Source organism: Canis aureus, chromosome 25 (genome assembly GCF_053574225.1).
Source record: "Canis aureus isolate CA01 chromosome 25, VMU_Caureus_v.1.0, whole genome shotgun sequence".
In the NCBI taxonomy this organism is placed as follows: domain Eukaryota; kingdom Metazoa; phylum Chordata; class Mammalia; order Carnivora; family Canidae; genus Canis; species Canis aureus.
Window position 1 is genome coordinate 15814544 of NC_135635.1, and position 20340 is coordinate 15834883.

At 35.6% G+C, this 20340-nt stretch overlaps 1 protein-coding gene and 1 pseudogene across 1 annotated transcript in view; one reads left to right on the top strand and one right to left on the bottom strand.

Annotated features, from left to right (window-relative positions):
* Nucleotides 1–16466, bottom strand: part of LOC144297743 (olfactory receptor 2A7-like) — a 56286-nt gene extending 39820 nt beyond the window's left edge. Inside the window, exon 1 of the mRNA XM_077871916.1 lies at nucleotides 15935–16466. Within this exon, the coding sequence (XP_077728042.1) occupies nucleotides 15935–16466 (532 nt within the window). The remainder of the gene's footprint in view (nucleotides 1–15934) is intronic.
* Nucleotides 16467–18088: 1622 nt separating this feature from the next.
* LOC144297611 (60 kDa heat shock protein, mitochondrial pseudogene) lies at nucleotides 18089–20044 on the top strand (annotated as a pseudogene).
* The last annotated feature ends 296 nt before the right edge of the window (nucleotides 20045–20340 follow it).

Sequence of the window (20340 nt, forward strand, 5' to 3'; positions counted from 1 at the left end):
AATACAGTATATGTTAACTAAGTTGAATTTAAATACATTTAGAAAAAAAGAAAATAGGGATCCCTGGGTGGCGCAGCGGTTTAGTGCCTGCCTTTGGCCCAGGGGCGATCCTGGGGACCCGGGATTGAATCCCACGTCGGGCTCCTGGTGCATGGAGACTGCTTCTCCCTCTGCCTGTGTCTCTGCCTCTCTCTCTCTCTCTCTGTGTGTAACTATCATAAATAAATAAAAATTTAAAAAAAAAGAATAAGAGACAGCGCCTAGATGCAGCCTGATTATAACCTAGACATTTGGAAATTTATTTAAAAAAAAAAAAGGAAAAGAAAAAAAAGAAAATATAAAGTCACAGATTAAGAGGAAATACTTGCAAAACATATTTAACGAAGGATTTTATCCAAAAATTATAAGGAATTCAAGACTCAATAATAGGAAAATAATCAATCAATTAAAAAATAGGTTTGAATACATACATCACCAAAGATGGTATATGGATGGAAAACAAACACATATAATAATGCTAAACATTATCAGTGATCAAGGAAAGGCAAATTATAATCAATGAGATATCACTACACATCTATTAGAATGGTTGAAATGATAAAGATGCCAAACATCTGGAACATTCATCAATTGTGGGTGATATTGCAAAATGATACAGCCAAAATTATTTGGCAACTTCCTATAAAGTTAAGCATTATCATTATAATATGATCTTACAATACCATCCTTAGGTATTTATTCTAGTAAAATGAAATTTATGTACGTGTAATAAACTACATGTGAATGTTTATAGCTGTTATATACATAGTTGCCAAAAATTATAAACAACCCAATATACTTCAACTAGGGAATAGTTAAACCATGGTACCTCATTCAATGGAACACTATTCAGCAGTAAAAAAGGAATGAACTATATACAACAGCATGGATGGATCACAAATTCATTAAGTTAGGTGAAAGAAGCCAAACTCAAAAGACTCCATTCTATCATTCCAGAAAAGACAAAAATATAGGAACAGAAAACAGATTGGTAGTTTCCAGGGGCTGGAGCTGAGATAACTGATTAAAAAGTGACAAAAGGGAGTTCTTTGGGGTGTTCTTAATGTTGATGGTGGTAACATGGCAGTATGTGTTTATGAAAAGTCATGGAACTCCATACAAAAAAGGATGAGTTTCACAGTGTAGTGATTATATCTCAAAATCAAGCCATAAGAGAGTCTGCCAACATAACAATTTAACACAAAGGACTGGCCAAAACAAATTCTTAAGAGTTTATTACAGACAGAAACAAAGGGCTAACAGAAGATGCTGAACTGCAAGGAAAAAAAATAATGATTTAGAAAGATATATATGTAAATAAAATTAAAAAGAACACTGACTGTATAACAATAATATTTTGTAGATTAAAAAAGTCTAATTAAGGGGTGCCTGGGTGGCTCAGTTGGTTAAGGGTCTGCCTTCAGCTCAGGTCATAATCTCAGGGTCTTGGGATGGAGTATTGCACTGGTTCCCTTGCTCCCCAGGGGAGCTGCTTCTCCCTCTCCCTCTGCCCCTACTCCTGCTCTCTCCCTATTTGTCTCAAATAAATAAATAAATAAATCTTTAAAAAATCTAATCAAGATGCGTAACAATAATATAACATTTGAGAAGAATTCACGGAACAATTAACTTGATCCTCTCTGTGGAGGGTAAAGGATAAACTTTAGACTTTAATAAGTATATATGTTTTAACTTCTAGTATAGTTAAGAAAATAGTAAAAAGAAAATGTGTAACTTCAAGTCTGGTTAAAGAATGAAAATGACAGGGCAGCCTGGGTGGCTGAGTGGTTTAGTGCTGCCTTCAGCCCAGGGCGTGATCCTGGAGACCCAGGATCTCAAGTTCCATGTCAGGCTCCCTGCATGGAGCCTGCTTCTCCCTCTGCCTGTGTCTCTGCCTCTCTCTCTCTCTCTCTCTCTCTCTCTGTGTTTCTCATGAATGAATAAATACAATCTTTAAAAAAAATTAAAATGACAAGAAAACATTTACACAATCAGTTCTAAAGGGAAAAAAATAGAAAAGCAATCCATTGAAGCAGAAGTTTTACTTTTAGCAAAACATAGGTTAAGACAAACCATTATTCCCAGGGTAGAAAATAAAGTTAAGAAATGGCAGGGTTTTTTTAGAAAAAAACAAAACAAAAAACATTGCCTAAGCAAAGAAATCTAAAGAAACTGCATTACAAAGAGACACAAACTCTTCCTAAATGGCTAGATTTTAGGAGCTATACCCTTCACTAGGAACATTTGCCTAATAATATGGAAAGCAGAGAACTGATGTTACTGCAAGCTGAGCTATCTACTGAATTTAGGAATTACTAGCAGTTTTTAATGACAGTGTGAGTTGGTGGGACGAATTGGAATTTGTAGAAACCGAAAATACACAGCTCTTTCCAACATCCCACTGATTCTCCCCAATAGACTTTCACTAAGAGTGAAGGAAAAGTTGAATGGAACCAAAGAATTACATGGTAATAGCAAGTAAATATTCTTTTCATGATTTTATATGGGAGTATTGTGTTTTTGTAGGGGAATGTCCTTTTATAGAAAATACATACTAAAGTATTGGAGCACAATAGTGCATCAGGTGAGCAACATACTCTATAATAAGTCTTTTTTAAGTTTGTTATTCTATTCTTACCATTTTTTGTAAGCTTTAGATTGTATCAAAATAAAACTTAACATGTTTAATTCATTGGATGAGTTAAGAGCTGGATAAGGACCACTAAACTCTAAGATAGCTCAACAGAAAAGAATGAAAACCCAGGACATCAGAGATCAGTGGAATGAATCCAACATGTGATATAAATACAGTTAGAGATCCAGAAGAAAAAAAATGAAGGAGAAGAAAACATGTATTTTCCAAAATTGATGAAAGATTTCAAGCTCCAAAGCTTCAAGAAATTCAACAAACCTGCTATAAGATTAAAAAAAAAAAACCACACATTCATGGGTGCCTGGGTGGCTCAATCAATTAAGCCTTCAACTCTTGATTTTAGTTCAGGTCATGATCTGGAGGTCTTGAGATTAAGCCCCACAGCCAGATTGAGATTCTCTCTCTTCCTCTGCCCCCTTTCCCATTTGCACACACATTCTCTCTAATTAATTTTTTAAAACTCTTAAATAAAAAATAAAATAAATAAACACACATTAAAAACACACCTGTGATCACCATCATAAAATTGCTGAAGAGCCAAAGATAAAGTAATACAAGAAAAGGCATTACATTCAGAAAAGCAAAGATTAACAGTAAAAACGGTGGAAGGCAAAAGACGAGATAACATTATTATGAAGCATTGGGGGGGAGAGGGAAGGCCCATGCCAAAATTCAATATCCAATAAATGTATCATTTAGAAACAAAGTGAAAAAACGTTAACGATGGTGTTATGTCAAAGGGATTTAGGAACCAAATGAAGTAGTTCCCAGTGGCCAAAGCTAGAATAATTTTAGCAACAAAATTAAGTAATTTGGGTTCATAACAGTTTAAAGTAAGTTCCCATGAATCTATACTGATATAAATAAATGATTTAATAGGTAAATGGAAGAGAAAAGACAAATCTCCCATACAGAAGTTTTCTCCTTACAGAAGATTCCAAATAATTTGGAAAAGAGCAGATACTCTGCTTTTGGTGAGGTAAGACAAAACTCAAAACTCCCTACTCATTCATGTTCCTGTAGGGCCCTTGCCCTGATAGAAAACTTAGAAGAGGGAGGTTACAGAAGGAACTCTTGTAGTTAATTCTGGAGACGTAACTCACATTCATCCTCTCTCCCACTGCCATTCTAAATTTTCCTCCCCTTAGCTATTACTTTGGCAGTATGGGTATGAAGGCTTATCTGGAGGTATGAAGCAAGTCTTAATTCTTGCAGGGTCTGAACCTTTGTAATCACATGCTTCCCTGGCCTAGGTTGTTACATGTGTTTGGTCACACTGACAATGAGGCAAGGTCATACCTGAAGGCACTCGAATAGATCATCCAAGCAAATGCACTTGTAGTCTTCCTTGCGCACATGTGTAAAAACAATCCTATCATCCTTCTTGATCAGAGTCATTTACCCAAATCATAATGGTGCCTCTTCTTGTCTGCTGTTCAGTATATACTAAAAATTCAAAGTTCCCTGGGAAGTCCTAGCTTGTGGCTAAATGGGTTACTTGATCTCTCTGGGCAGTGTCCTCCTTAGGCATCGGTACCTTCACAACCCTCAAGGCCAGAGTTGCAGGGATGAACAACAAAAGGGTTGTCGATCACTTTTATGTTTGAGAGTGTTGTTAAGTGGGGCCAATCTTCCACCCCTTGTTTTGTGGACCTATGCATTGGGACCATAGGATCATAACAGAAGCCTCCAATTTGATTCATGTACCAATTCTAAAGAATAACACCCCATTCTTTAGGTGTATTGACTTCAAGTGGTCTTTCAGGTGTGCCTTTAACAAGTTTTTCCTGTTAGAATTCTATTAAGGTCAGCTACTTCTGGATAGTATGTTATATGATATGACCAGTGGAGCCCATGGTCAGGGATCCACTCTTATACCTTCTTCCCTGGGAAGTGGGTCTCCTGGTTGATTGGTATATTCTGTGGGGTTACATACTTGTAGATTAGGCATTCTATATGCTCCAGATAATGATGTTGACTAAGGCTTTCTGTGTAGGAAGAAGAAAACCCATACCTGGCATTATGCATCTATTCCTAAAAGGACAAACTGCCGAACTTTCTAGGACAGAAGGGTCCAATATAGCCAATTTGCTCCAAGTGGTTGGTTCAACTTCTCAAGGTGAATATAGTGCTATATCAGAGGTGGCTCACAGCTCGAATATTTATAGTTAGGTTGGTCTCGGCAAATGAGGATCTGCACTGTTGCATCCCTACATAATCTCTAACTCTTCCACTGTGTTAGCTCTATCTTATATAAAATAAATATCATAATTTTTGAATAGACAAATTATTTAAATGTACATTAAACTTTAATAACCTTACAGACAGAATGCCTTACAGAGAGAATTTGGTTATTCTTTAGAGTATAATTTTGTTATAAAAACAGGCAATATATATTTATATATATATATGATTAAATATTCTATATTCACAGGTTCATTATAGCTACATTCTGGGGAAAAAAGCATATTCTCATACTTACCTAAGATTTGCAAAAATGTTTTCAGTTATTCAGTTAGTCTGATGCAGGATATTAAAAGCAAAGATGAATGTGATATTTATTTATTTTTTTTTTTTAAATTTTTATTTATTTATGATAGTCACAGAGAGAGAGAGAGAGAGAGGAGAGAGAGGCAGAGACACAGGCAGAGGGAGAAGCAGGCTCCATGCACCGGGAGCCTGACGTGGGATCCGATCCCGGGTCTCCAGGATCGCGCCCTGGGCCAAAGGCAGGCGCCAAACTGCTGCGCCACCCAGGGATCCCTGAATGTGATATTTATATGCAGTATTCAATACTGACGAGATGCAGACACATGCCTCATCTTGGCAACTACTACTACTTATCATGTGGTCATTCATTTTAGTACAAGTTGTTCTGTTTTAATAAGTGATCTTGAAATCTGCTAAGAAGGCAAAACAAAAATTGTCTGAAGATGTGGTCTTACATCCAAACATTTATTTTGTTTACAAAAAAGTATCCTATTTGTCCAAACAACACACACGGTTATGTAGGTCAAAGTGTGGTGATATGCTTTTGGGAATGGTACCATTCACAGTTTTTTCATTAAGAAATATTTTCAATAGGCTTTTTTTTAATTGTGATAAATATATGTACATATATATTTACCACTTTGTTTTAAGTGGATAATGTTTTTCTTTAAAACTTTCTGTGTGATTTTTAAGATATACAAAGCAATATAAAGAATAATGGAACAAGTGTGTATGTGCATGAACTCATTAAATTATCTTAAATTATAAAACATCATAAATGAATTGAAGCCTTGTGTGCTCCACTCTGATCTCATTTATCTCCTTCTCTTTTTTTTTTTTTTAAGATTTTTATTTATTTATTCATGAAAGACACAGAGAGAGGGGCAGAGACACAGGCAGAGAGAGAAGCAGGTTCCACGCAGGGAGCCCAATGCAGGACTTGATCCTGGGTCTCCAGGATCACTGGACACTTCAATCCCTGTGCGGAAGGCAGCGCTAAACCGCTGAGCCACCCTGGCTGCCCTTATTTCCTTCTCAACACAGATGGAACTTCTTAATTTTTCTCATAACATTATATAACTTTATGATTTTACTACAATACAAATATACTTAAGAATTTATCGAAATGTTTGACTAAATGTTATTACATAAATTGTATCATTGTATGTAATCCTCAACTTGCTTCATTTTCTTCCTCTGTATTAGTGATATGGTTCATTCCTCTGCAATGCAATGTAATATTCAGTTAACCATATTGCAATATATTATATATATTTGCAGTATATAACTGGTAGACACTTATTTTATTCCATTTCTTGAAATTACAAATGCTGATGCTTTAAACATTCTTAAAAACATCTGTGTTTGAACAGTGCAAGTGTCTTTCTATGCTATATATCAAAGACAGTGCTTCCTATGTCAAAGGGTATGTGCACCTTCAATCCTATTAGTCTTTGCCAAATTGAGAGTTCAAATTTATATCAGTAGTGTATAAAAATTCTTGTTTCTCCATGTTTTCAACAACACTTGGTATTGAGAGACTTTTTAACTGTAGCCAACCTAATGAATCTGAAATGTAAATTATTTGGTTTAAATTTTCATCTCTGGTTAGTATAATATAGGGCATTTTTCCACATTTTTTGGCAACTTATGCATTTTCTTTAGTGATATATCTGTTAAAAGTTTAGTTATTTCTTCATATTTTAATATTGTAATATTTTATATAATACATAAAACATTTTTCATATTTTATGTTAAAAACAATTTGCTTTCTAGTATAGATTTTTACTTACTGACAATGTTTTTTATGTTTTTTTAATATAATAAAGTTTATCAAATATTTATTTAAGGTTTTGTGCCTTTGTGTGATTGCCTTTCCCTATTCCAAAGCCATGAAGATAATTTCTTCTACTTTCTTATACAAGTTAAAAAGCTTTATCACACTTAAATTTTAATCCAGGAGACAGTAATTTTTTCCTTAAATATTATCCCATTCGTTCTTACAGAAATCTCAGTGAGACTTATATCATTATTTTCTACCTTTTTTTTTAGCTTTCATTTTAAATTCCAGTTACTTAATACACAGTGCTATATTAGTTTCAGGTGCAAAATTTAGTCATTCAACACACATACATCACTGGTGCTCATCACAAGATTGCTCCTTAGTCCTCATCACCTATTTAACCCATCTTCCCACCCACCTCCATTCTGGTAACCATCAGTTTATTCTCTATAGTTAAGAGTATGTTTTTTGGTTTTCCTCCCTTTTTTCCCCATGTTCATCTGTTTTGTTTCTTAAATTCCACATATAGGGAAATCGTATGGTATTTGCCTTTCTCTGACTGACTTACTTCTCTTACCATAATACCCTCTAGCTCCATCCATGTCATTGCAAATGGCAAGATTTAATTCTTCTTATGGCTGAGTAGTATTCCATTGTGTGTGTGTGTGTGTGTGTGTGTGTGTGTGTGTGTGTGTACCACATCTTCTTTATCCATTCATCAGTCAATGGACAAATTCAAGAATACACTAAAAAAAATCATTCACGATCAAGTGGGATTTATTTCTGGGTTGCGAGGGTAGTTAAATATTTGCAAATCAATCCATGTGCTACACCACATTAATTAAAGAAAGGATAAGAACTATAGGATTATTTTAGTATATTTCTGAATATGTTATAATGTGCATTAGAAATTCTTCTTTGCAATGCAAGGCATTTGGAAATATATTACTTTTAACATGTGAACTTCTGATTAACTGAATTATAGTCAGAGCATATCTGTATGGCTACCAGTTATTGGAAAATTTTGAGGCTTCATTTATGTCATTTTAATTGTTCAATTTGGTAAATATTTAACTAATGCTTAAGAAGGATGTGAGTTGTTCATGGGGTGCCTGGATGGCTCAGTCAGTTAAGTGTCCAAACCTTGATTTTGGTTCAGGTTATGATCTCAGGGTCACAAGATTGAGTCCCACCTAGGGCTCCACATTCAGAGGGAAGTCTGCTTGAAATTCTTTCTCTCTCTCCCTAAACCCCTCCCCTGCTCCTCGCATGAGCACATGTGCACTCTCTCTCTCAAAAAAAAAATGTTTTAAGAATGATATGAATTGTTCAAATTTTAATTACATTGTACCCATCTTATTATCCAGCTTATCAAGCTTATTAATTTTATTCTATATCCTTATGTGTGCTCAATTCATCAATTATTGATATGTTGAATCTCATATGATAGTTAATTTGCCCACCAATGTTTATTTACAGTTATTTGAATTTGTTCTCATATAACCTGAAGTTATGCTATTACAAACTTAATTATCAGAAGTAAATTATGTTCATGGAGGCCTGAACCTGTTGAAATTATATTTTGTCTTTCCTTAATAGCCTTTGCTATAAAATATATTTTGTACTTACACAGTGATACAAATATTATTTTAGCAATTAAAAACTCATAATATTAAGTAGTATTAACTTATTCTTATCTATTCACCAGTTCAAGCCTTATATAAAGCCTAATTAGAAGAGACTAATTTAAAAGTAGAGAAGCGATTCTTTTAAATATTATATTTTCAAATGTCAAACTCTTTTGTATCTTCCTACTTAGTAGTGACCCAAAGAATGTATATCAGGATATGAGAGAAACAGATACAAACCCAGTAAGACACACATAAAAACACCACTATCTCAAAAAAAGTAAAAAAAGATCTATCCATATTTTGCTTAAATATAAAATGTCACATTTGTGTTCAAATATTCAAATGTGTATTTGGTTACTTTCAATAGCTCCCATGATCTGTTGATTTTTTTTGTCATGTGTCACACATTAAACTATGTATTGTACATGTATAATCCCAATTTGTACACTTCAGTAGATTATTTGGTTTTACCTTTGCCTCAATATCCTTATCTTTAAAAAAACACAGTAATACCAATTTATCTTTTGAGTTGCTTTCTGGTGTTATAAATTTGTTAGAAATATCCTCTTTTGTGAGTTTTCCTCAGGGGCAGCAGAGAAACCAATGTAATTGAAAAACAAACAAACAAACAAAAAACAAAATCTAAGTCTTGTAATACTTTACCAAAGGCGTGTGAGTCAATAAGGGAGAAAAGTAAGTCTTCAATAGGTAGCTTTTTTCTTAAAAAAAAAAAAAAATAAAAATAACACACACACATATACAACCATACACATACACAAAGAACTAACAATGTCCTCTTTGAAAATGTTTCCAAGTAATGAATACATTGATAAAAGGGCAACTTAATACCAACAGTAACTGATGGGATTATTGCCAGAATTTTATTGATCTATTTGTCTAGAAGAATAAATCTTTTTTCACACTTCTCATCTGTTTATGTTTTATTACTGTACTTAGAAAAATTTTCTCCTCTGCCAAATGTTTTTGTATATCAATAATTAAATATTCTCTTTTAGTTTTCAGATTCAAAAATCCATGCAGCTCTTTAGAATACTTTATAATATTAGAAAAAGGTAAGAACATAGTCCCTATTAAATAAAAAAATAATTATTAAGCTATACTGTTTTTCAGTTCCTCTATTTTGTGATTGTGCAAAGTATAACCTTTGTCTGAGTTTCACTTTTAATTAAGCTTTGTCTATTTTCCAGATTCATCAATGAGAAAAGAAAGAGCAATCATACAACTGGTAAGAGACAGCATATACAGCACACCAGGCTTGAAATTAGTGGTGGTAAAGATAATTAACAGATAATGTCAATGCAATGAAGTGTTGTCACAAGATAATGGTCTCCTGCTGCTATATAAATGTTGAAGTAGAGCCCATTTTTCAAAAACAAATGTCAAAGTTGAGACAGGAATTTTTTATCTCATAAAATAATAACCTTTAAGCAATGTTGTATTGCAATAATTTATTTTGGATACATTATACCTTGCTCTAAAAAATGTTAGAAAAGTAATTATTTTATAATAGGGATGCTATAATTGTGTCCTGACAGTTATTTGTTATTTTATTCAATGTTACGATTATTCAGCTTGATCAAAATCTGGCTGCTTTATTTTTAACAATTTAGAAATGTAAATTTGAGTGTATTTTTCTGCACAGCTAGTTATCATTTTATTTCTTACATTTTACTTCTTACATTTTACTTCGTACACTGTATAAACTCTATTTGAAATAATGCTTAGTATCTGTAAGACTAAACAGAAAAATGTGCTAATTTATTACCAATAATCATGTCTTACTGATGTTTTTAAATCCATTGCTATATTTTTTATCTAATAACTTCAGTTGAATATTATAATTTAATATGCCTATTTTTTAACTTACATTTTTTTCTAAGGAATATATCTTTCCAATTCTCAGATGATTGGAAGTAATATCTCAAACCCAAATGACAACTAAGTAATCACATATGAAATATTACATGACTCATGAATTAATATTGGAGGCTATTGCCAAGATCCAGACCAGACCTTTGTGTAACTTACTTGATTGAAACTTACTTTGTTGGGGATCCCTGCCTGGCTCAGTGGTTTGGCGTCTGCCTTCGGCCCAGGACATGATCCTGGAGTCTCGGGATCGAGTCCCACATCAGGTTTCTGGATGGAGCCTGCTTCTCCCTCTGCCTGTGTCTCTGTCTCTCTCTCTCCTCTCTCCTCTCTCTCTCTCTCTCTCTCTGTGTGTGTGTGTGTGTGTCTATTGAATAAATAAAATCCTTAAAAAAAATAAACTTACATTGTTAAAATAATTTTGTGCCAGTTAACAATTTATTGTTTGTCAGCTGAAAAACCTCTTTTCCTTCCTGCTACACAATAGTGGAAATAATCATGTAACTTTGTAAACATTTCCCTTTGCCAGTTGGCACATGTTAAGCTTTGTTAGAGCAGAGTGCTACAGGGACCCAGCAGGAGGAAGGGTCTTTTCTTAGTTTCAGGATGCTCCTCATGGTAAACTGCCATGCACAACAGCCAACAGCACTTCTTGGGCAGCTTCCCCAGCAGGCAATTTCCCAATTCACATCCTTGCAGGAGAAATACCAGTAAGTTCCACAGCCCAGGACCTCAGCAAACATTTTCACTATTAGGAATATCCTGTTGTATGAGGTACTGCTGCACTTTGTCTAACCAGGTTTAGGTCTCAGCCTTGGGAAGAAGGTTCTTCCATATTTGTTCCTTCCTTCAGGGCTCTGTCTCAGCCAAAAAAGGTAGGGGCTTCTTCTTGTATTTGCTCTTTTGCATTCTTTATTTTAGTAGGTAATCCATCATAATTCTTTGTAGTAAACCTTCCCTGCTAAAACTACTATATAGTTTCTCTTTTTAAAAAATTTTATTTATTTATTCATGAGAGACAGTGAGAGAGGCAGAGACACAGGCAGAGGGAGAAGCAGGCTCCATGCAGGGAGCCCGATGTGGGACTTGATCCCTGGTCTCCAGGACCACGTCCTGGGCTGAAGGCAGCGCTAAACCACTGAGCCACCCGGGCTGCCCAGTTTTATCACTTGATTGGACCCTGACTAGTACAATTTTAAGTTTCATCCCATCACTTAAAAACAAACAAAAAGGTACCGGAATGTAGTGGATTCTTTATTTTCTTACTGAGGTTTAATTTCCTTAATATGAAATTAACCATTTAGAAGTATATAATTCAGTGCATTTAATATATTCACAATGTTGCTCAACCACCACATCTGTTTAGTTCCAAGGTATCTTTATCACCCCAAATATACTCTCGTTAAATGATCATGTCCCATTCCCCTTTGCCTCATTCCTAGAAATCACCAATCTGCTTTCTCTAAGTTTACCTATGTTGATTATTTCCTATAAATGGAGTATATGTGACCTTTTGTGCCTGACTTCATTCACATAATGTTTTCAAGCTTCATCTACATGGAGGCATATATCATCAGTATTTCACTTCTTTTTAAGGTAACATTTCATTCTATGTATAAACCATGTTTGCTTATCCATACATCTATTGAGAGACATTTGAATTATTTGTGTCTTTTAGCTATCGTAAATAGTGCTGCTATAAACGTTCATATACAAGATCTGGTATATATGTCTATTTTTAAGTCTTTTGGGCAGTCACCTATAAGTGCAAATATTAGATAATAATTGTTTGATGAACAATTATTAGATAATAATATAGATAACAATATTAGATAATAAATTTTTTGATGAACTGCCAAACTGTTTTCCATTCTGTATACCCTCCGACATTGTACAATGGTTCCAGTTTCTCCACATTCTTGCCATTTGTTTTTCATTTTTTAAAGTTATAGCCATCTTAGTAGGTGTGAAGCAGTATTTCATTTTGGCTCTAATTTGGATTTTCCTAATAATGCTGAGGATCTTTTTTGTTTGTTGGCCATTATATATATGTCTGCTCTGGAGAAATGTCTATTCAAGTCCTTTTCTTATTTTAAGTTAGGTTGTATGCTATTTTGTTGAGTTGGAAGAATTCTTTATATATTCTGGATAACAGACTTTTATCAAATATATGATTCTTTTTGTTTTGTTTTTTTTTAATATATGATTTACAAATAGTTTCTCCCATTGTTGAGGTGGTCTTCTTACTTGCTTTATAATATCCTTTGGTGCACAAAAGTTTTATGTAGTCCAAAATATCTACTTTTCTTGTGTTGCTTGTGCTTCCATGTTATATTAAAGAATACATTGCCAAATCCAACATCATGAAGATTTAATACTATGTTTTTTTTTAAGATTTTATATATTTATTCGTGAGAGACACAGAGAGACACAGGGAGGGAGAAGCAGGCTCTCTGTGGGAGCCTGATGCAGGACTCAATCCCAGGACCCCGAGGTCAGGACCTGAGCCGAAGGCAGATACTCAACCACTGACCCACATAGGTGCCCCTCTCCCTGTTTTTCTTGTAAAATTTTTATAGCTTTAGCCCTTATATTTACACAACTGATCCAGTTAATAGTTTTGAGTTAACTTTTTTGCACCACGTGAAGAATTAACTTCATTCTTTTGCATGTGGATATCCAGTTGTGCCATCACCATTTGTTGAAAAACTACTATTTCCTCATTGAATGGACTTGTCATGTCACTCCTATCAAAAATCAATTGTACACAGGGGTGCCTGACTTGTTCTGTCCTTAGAGCTTGCAACACTTGATCTCAGAGTCATGAGTTCAAACCCCACATTGGCATAGAAGTTTACTTTGAAAAAGCCATTGCACGCAAGTGTATGGGTTTAATTCAGGACTTTCAATTGTATTTCTTTTTTTTTTTTTTTTTTTGTCTATTCTTATACTAGTACCACGGTGTTTTGATTAAGTGTAGCTTTTTTAAAAGATGTTTTTTATTTATTCATTCATTCATGAGAGACACAGAGAGAGAGAGAAAGGCAGAGACACAGGCAGAGGAAGAAGTAGGCTCCATACTGGGAGCCCAAGACAGGACTCATTCCCGGGACTCCAGGATCATGTCCTGGGCCGAAGGCAGGTACTAAACTGCTGAGCCACCTAGGGATCCCAAGTACAGCTTTTATATCATGTATCTTGGACAATGTTCTATGTGTACTTAGAAAAAATGTGTATTCTCATGTGTTGGATACAATGTTCTATATGTGCCTGTTATGTCCAGTTGTTCTATAGTGCTGTTCAAGTCTACTTCCTTATTCTTCCATCTATATATTCTAAAAAGTGAGGTACTGAAATCTCCAACAATTATTATACAACTGTCTATTTCTCCTTTTAATTCTTGTCAGTGTTTGCTTCATATATTTTAAGGCTCTGTTGTTTGGTATATGTTTATAATTTTTATATCTTCTTTATTAATTTTAACTTAAACCCTCCTTTTCTCGTATTACAATAGCTACCTCAGCTCTCTTGTTCCTATTTACATCTTTTTTTTTTTTTTTTCCATCCCTTCACTTTAAACTTATTTGTTTCTCTGGATCTAAAGTGGGTCATGTTTTGGGTCTTTAAATCTATTCTGCCAATCTCTGTCTTGAATTGATGAGTTTAATCCATTTACATTTAGGGTGATTAGTGATAATCAAGGACTGCTCTATTTTGAAATTTGTTTTCTGTGTCTTAATTCTTATTGTTCTTTGATTTCTCTAATACTGCTTTATTTTCTGTTTATTTCCAGTGTATCATTTTGACTTCCTCTTCATTTTTTTACTGTACACTTTCAGTAATTTTCTTAGTAATTTCCTTGGATATTACAATTAACAACATAAATTTAGGAGAGTCTACTCTGACCTGATACTAACTTAGCTTCAATAGCATTCACAAACTGTTTCTATATAGTTCCATGCCACCTTTATGTGATTATTGACAAAAATTACATCTTTGTACATTATGTGTCTTCACTAAAGATTTATGATTGTTTTATGCATTTATCCTTCAAATCAAAAAGAAAGGAAAGAGGTGTTACATATGGGATATAGCTTTAAGAAAGCCATGTTACTGCACAAGTGGGTTAGAAGAGCATAGGGTAGAATGCTGCCTCTAAGATGGAAAGCCACCTCCACGGCAAAAAGTGCCCAAGCTTAATAAGGATCATAATAGCCTCTAAGATGGAAAGCCACCCCCAGCGCAAAAGCACCCAAGTTTAGTAAGGAATACAACAAAAACGTTACAACCTAATTTTTAACTAGAATGCATGCTTTTCTAGCTCTGATGTCACAGACTGTCAGTTGCCTATTGTTGACTGAAACATGACATGTGTTAATGATTACCTTGTGATCATTGCCTCAAGCACATAGCTATAATGGCTGTCACAAAACCTGAGTGAATAAAAGTAATGGCATAGCCCTGCTTGGGGCTCTTGTCTATCCCTAACATTAGCCTCTCTCATCATTTCTGTGTTGGCCCCCTTGCAGGACAAAGGAGAACATTTCAGGTTTGAATAGCGTGCAATAGTTATAAATCAAGAATATAATACCTATTTTATATTTACCTATGTAGTTACCTTTACTAGAGTACTTTATTTCTGCGTATGCCGTTGAGTTAGTTTTTACTATCTTTTCATTTCACCATAAAGGGCTCCCTTTAACATTTCTTTAAAAAAAAAAAAAAAGATTTTATTCATGAGAGACAGAGAGTGAGAAAGAGAGAGAGAGGCAGAAGCAGAGGCAGAGGGAGAAGCAGGCTCCCCACAGCACGCTCCCCACAGCAAGGAGCTCAATGGGGGGCTCAATCCCAGGACCTCAGAATTATAACTTGAGGTGAAAGCAGACACAACCACTGAGCCACCAGGTGCTCCTTTAACATTTTTTATAGACAAGTCTACAGCTTTTGTTTCTCTATTAATATCTTAATTTCTTTTTCAGTTTCTAAAGATAGTTGGCCCAGATATAAACTTCTTCATTGACAGTTTTTTTTTTTTTTTTTTTCTTCCTAGCAACTTAAATGTCATCCACTGTCTGCTGGCCTGTATGATGGTAATTCAGTTTTAATCTTACTCAGGATCACCTGCAAGTGATGAGTCATTTCTCTCTTGCTCCTTTCAAGATTCCTTGTCTTTGTTTTTGTTTGTTTATCTTTGGTTTCTGACAGTTTTATTTGTCTCAGTGTTAATCTCTGAGTTCAGGCTACTGGAAGTTTGATGAACTGCTTGGATTTGTATATTCACTTGTTTTATCAAATTTGTGAGTTAGTTTTTTTTTTTTTTAACCATTATTTCTTCATATATTCTTTTTCTCATTAACTCTCTCTTCTTCTGGGGCTCCCATAATGCTATGCTAGTACACTTGACAGTGCCCAAAAGATTTCTCTTGTATTTTTTTTTTTTTTTTCCACAGAAAAAGTGATTGATTTTCTGGAATCTACAGAAGGGTAAGGGGAGAAGTAACATGAGATGTACCAAAAACAGAAGGACTCCAATGGTCCAAGAAGTCAGCACCAGGGTGATGCAGACTCTCCAGCTCATGATCACAGAATAGCGGAGGGGGTGGCAGATGGCCACATACCGGTCATAGGACATCACCACCAGGAGAAGACATTCTGTGACAGCAAAGGTCAGAAAGAGAAAGGTCTGTGTCAGACAGCCAGCAAAGGAGATGGGCTTGTCTGGCCTCAGGAGGTTCACCAGCATCTGGGGCACCGTGTTGCAGGCATAGGCTATATCGACGATGGCCAGGTAGGAGAGGAAGAAGTACATGGGGGTGTGCAGTCTGGGGTCCAGTGAGATGAGCCCCAGGATGAGCCCATTCCCCAGCAGGGTGAAGGTGTAGAACAGGGTGAAGAGCCCAAAGAGAACCATCTGAATCCTTGGGCCAAGAGGAAATCCCAGTAGGGTGAACTCTGTGATAGATGTCATATTGTCTTCCATATTCCAAAGTTCCTTGATCTGTGATGGCGGCTCCTTTTCTCAAGAGCTTCCCCACTCCCCAGTCTTGTCTTTTCCTCTGCACTCAGCATCCTCAAGCAGCTTCCCTGCTCCCAAACCAACCCTGGGGTAGGCATTTCCTACCTGTTCATTTTACTTCATTTGTTTCCTTTTCCATTCCTCAGAATGGATAATTTCAATGGCCTTATTTTTGAGTTTATTGATTCTTTCTTCGCTGTAGTACATCTTTTATTTCAGATATTGTATTTTTTTCAGCTCTAAAATTTTTGATTTGTTTTTTATAATTTGCATGTCCTTACTGATATTCTCTATTTCATGAGACATCAGACTTCTGGTTTCATTCAATTCTTTCAATGGCTTCTTTTAGCTCTTTGAGAAAATTAAGACAGTTGGTTTAAAGTATTGTCAATTAAATTCAATGTCTTGGCTTTTTCAGTTATGGTCTTTGTCCATTTTTTCTTTTAGGAATGGGCCATACTTTCTGTTTCTTTGTATGCTTTGTGTTTTTTATTGCTAAAAAGTGGATGTTTTGCATATTACAATGTGTGAACTCCAGAAATCAGATTCTTTTCCCCCTCTCCCTCCTCAAGTTTTGCTGTTGTTGCTTGTTGAGGGCTGTACTTATCCATTCATTTAATGACTTCTCCAAGCCATTTTAGCAAAAATTGTTTTCCTTTTTGTATGTAGTCACTCATTCTTTGTTCCACTGTCTCAAGATTTAGCCAGTGACTGACAGACATTTCTTTAAATGCTGAAACTTAGCAGGCTTTTCCTTCATTAAGTACATCCCTGGTTGCTATAAATTTTCATAAAACTCTGGAGTTCTAAAAAATTAATTGTTTTTGCCAGCTTAATGATAGTTTCAGTGGAGTGAGCCTCCTACTCTAGTTTCCATATCATAACTCTTAAGGTGTATTTTTTAAATGGTTTATACCATAAAATGACAAATTATTGACAGAATTTGTGAATTGCAAAAGGAAAGAACTATCTTATTTAATACATAACTTACTTATGAACATATTCTCTATAAGACCTAGATGATTGACAAACTCTGCTAAATCTTTGAATCCTATAAATCAAGTTATTTCTCCATGCTCACCCTATTAACAATTATGTTACCCCATATGTCTTCTGAAGATCTTTTCAGTAGAATTTAAAAGTAGTAAAATTTCCTAAGCAAGTGTCTTTTAAAGGGATCTTATTCCATGTATTTTAGTACATTTTATCAAAACTTAACTGTTAAATAACATTTACAAAAACTGTAATTAGATAAAATAGCAAGACCATTTTAAAGGCATTTACCATTTTCTATTCTTTTAATATAATGATGACCATAAACTTTTACCAGACATGAACAAGACCAAATATCTTAAAATTGGGCTCTATGATTGTAAACATCTAAAGTCTCTCCTAAAAAATCATGCTACACACACAGATAAGAAACCCACCTACAGAATAATGATGTCACATTGTAAAAACTAACATACCAGATAATTTTTCCCTCTACACATTCCATTTCTATTCAAATGAGAAATAAGCTCAGGCCCCTCAGTCACCACCGCTGGCCTGCCTCACGCCTGCACGCTCTGCAGTCTCCCACAGAAATGTTTCAATTACCCACAGTCCTCTGCCAGATCAGGCCAGTGTCCAGAGCCCTGGCTCCTCATGTCACTCGGGGCTATGCCAAGGATGTAAAATTTGGTGCCAATGCCCGAGCCTTAATGCTTCAAGGTATAGATCTCCTAGCCGATGCCATAGCCGTTACTATGGGGCCAAAGGGAAGAACAGTGATTATTGAACAGAGTTGGGGAAGTCCCAAAGTAACAAAGGATGGTGTGACTGTAGCAAAGTCAATTGACTTAAGAGACAAATATAAAAATATAGGCGCTAAACTTGTTCAAGATGTTGCCAATAACACAAACGAAGAGGCTGGGGATGGCACCACTACTGCTACTGTCTTGGAACACTCTATTGCCAAGGAAGGCTTTGAGAAGATTAGCAAAGGTGCTAATCCTGTGGAAATCAGGAGAGGTGTGATGTTAGCTGTTGATGCTGTAATCGCTGAACTTAAGAAGCAGTCTAAACCCATGACAACCCCTGAAGAAATTGCTCAGGTTGCTACAATTTCTGCAAATGGAGACAAAGAAATTGACATCATTTCTGATGCAATGAAAAAGGTTGGAAGAAAGGGTGTCATCACAGTAAAGGATGGAAAAACACTGAATGATGAACTAGAAATTATTGAAGGCATGAAGTTTGATTGAGGTTATATTTCTCCATACTTTATTAATACATCAAAAAGTCAGAAATGTGAATTCCAAGATCCTATGTTCTATTGAGTGAAAAGAAGATTTCTAGCATCCAGTCCATTGTATCTGCTCTTGAAATTGCCAATGCTCACCGTAAGTCCTTGGTTATAATTGCTGAAGATGTTGATGGCGAAGCTCTGAGTACACTTGTTTTAAATAGGCTAAATGTCAGTCTTCAGGTTGTGGCAGTCAAAGCTCCAGGTTTTGGTGACAATAGAAAGAACCAGCTTAAAGATATGGCTATTGCTACTGGTGGTGCAGTGTTTGGGGAAGAAAGATTGACTCTAAATCTTGAAGATGGTCAGCCTCATGACTTAGGAAAAGTTGGAGAGGTCATTGTGACCAAAGATGATGCCATGCTTTTAAAAGGAAAAGGTGACAAGGCTCAAATTGAAAAACGTTTTCAAGAAATCATTGAGCAGTTAGATATCACAACTAGTGAATATGAAAAGGAAAAGCTGAATGAGCATCTGGCAAAACTCTCAGTTGGAGTAGCTGTGTTGAAGGTTGGTGGGACAAGCGATGTTGAAGTGAATGAAAAGAAAGAGTTACAGATGCCCTCAATGCCACAAGAGCTGCTGTTGAAGAAGGCATTGTTCTGGGAGGGGGTTGTGCCCTGCTTTGGTTCATTCCAGCCTTGGATTCAATAACTCCAGCTAATGAAGATCAAAGAATTGGTATCAAAATTATTAAGAGAACACTCAAAATTCCTGCAATGACCATTGCTAAGAAGGCAGGTGTTGAAGGATCATTGATAGTTGAGAAAATTATGCGGAGTTCCTCAGAAGTTGGTTATGACACTATGCTTGGAGATTTTGTGAATATGGTGGAAAAAGGAATCATTGATCCAACTAAGGTGGAAGAACTGCTTTATTGGATGCTGCTGGAGTGGCCTGTTAACTACGGCAGAAGTTGTAGTCACCAATATTCCTAAAGAAGAGAAGGACCCAGGAGTGGGTGGAACAGATGGAATGGGAGGTGGTATGGGAAGTGGCATGTTCTGATTCCTAGAATAGTGCTTTACCATTCTTAATGAACTGTGAGAGGAAGCTCAAGGCTCTGTTCCTCAACCATAACTTCAGAGAAGTTAGTTGAAGGAAATGACCGAAGAAAAGGCTGGCTGATGTTTAAGAAAATCGCTATAACCATCAGTTACTGGTTTCAGTTGACAACATATAATGGTTTACTGCTGTCATTGTCCATGCCTACAGATAATTTATTTTGTATTTTTGAATAAAAAGACATTTGTACATTCCTTTTTTTTTAACTTATTTTTTATTGGTGTTCAATTTACTAACATACAGAATAACCCCCAGTGCCCGTCACCCATTCACTCCCACCCCCCGCCCTCCTCCCCTTCCACCACCCCTAGTTCGTTTCCCAGAGTTAGCAGTCTTTACGTTCTGTCTCCCTTTCTGATATTTCCCACACATTTCTTCTCCCTTCCCTTATATTCCCATTCACTATTATTTATATTCCCCAAATGAATGAGAACATATAATGTTTGTCCTTCTCCGATTGACTTACTTCACTCAGCATAATACCCT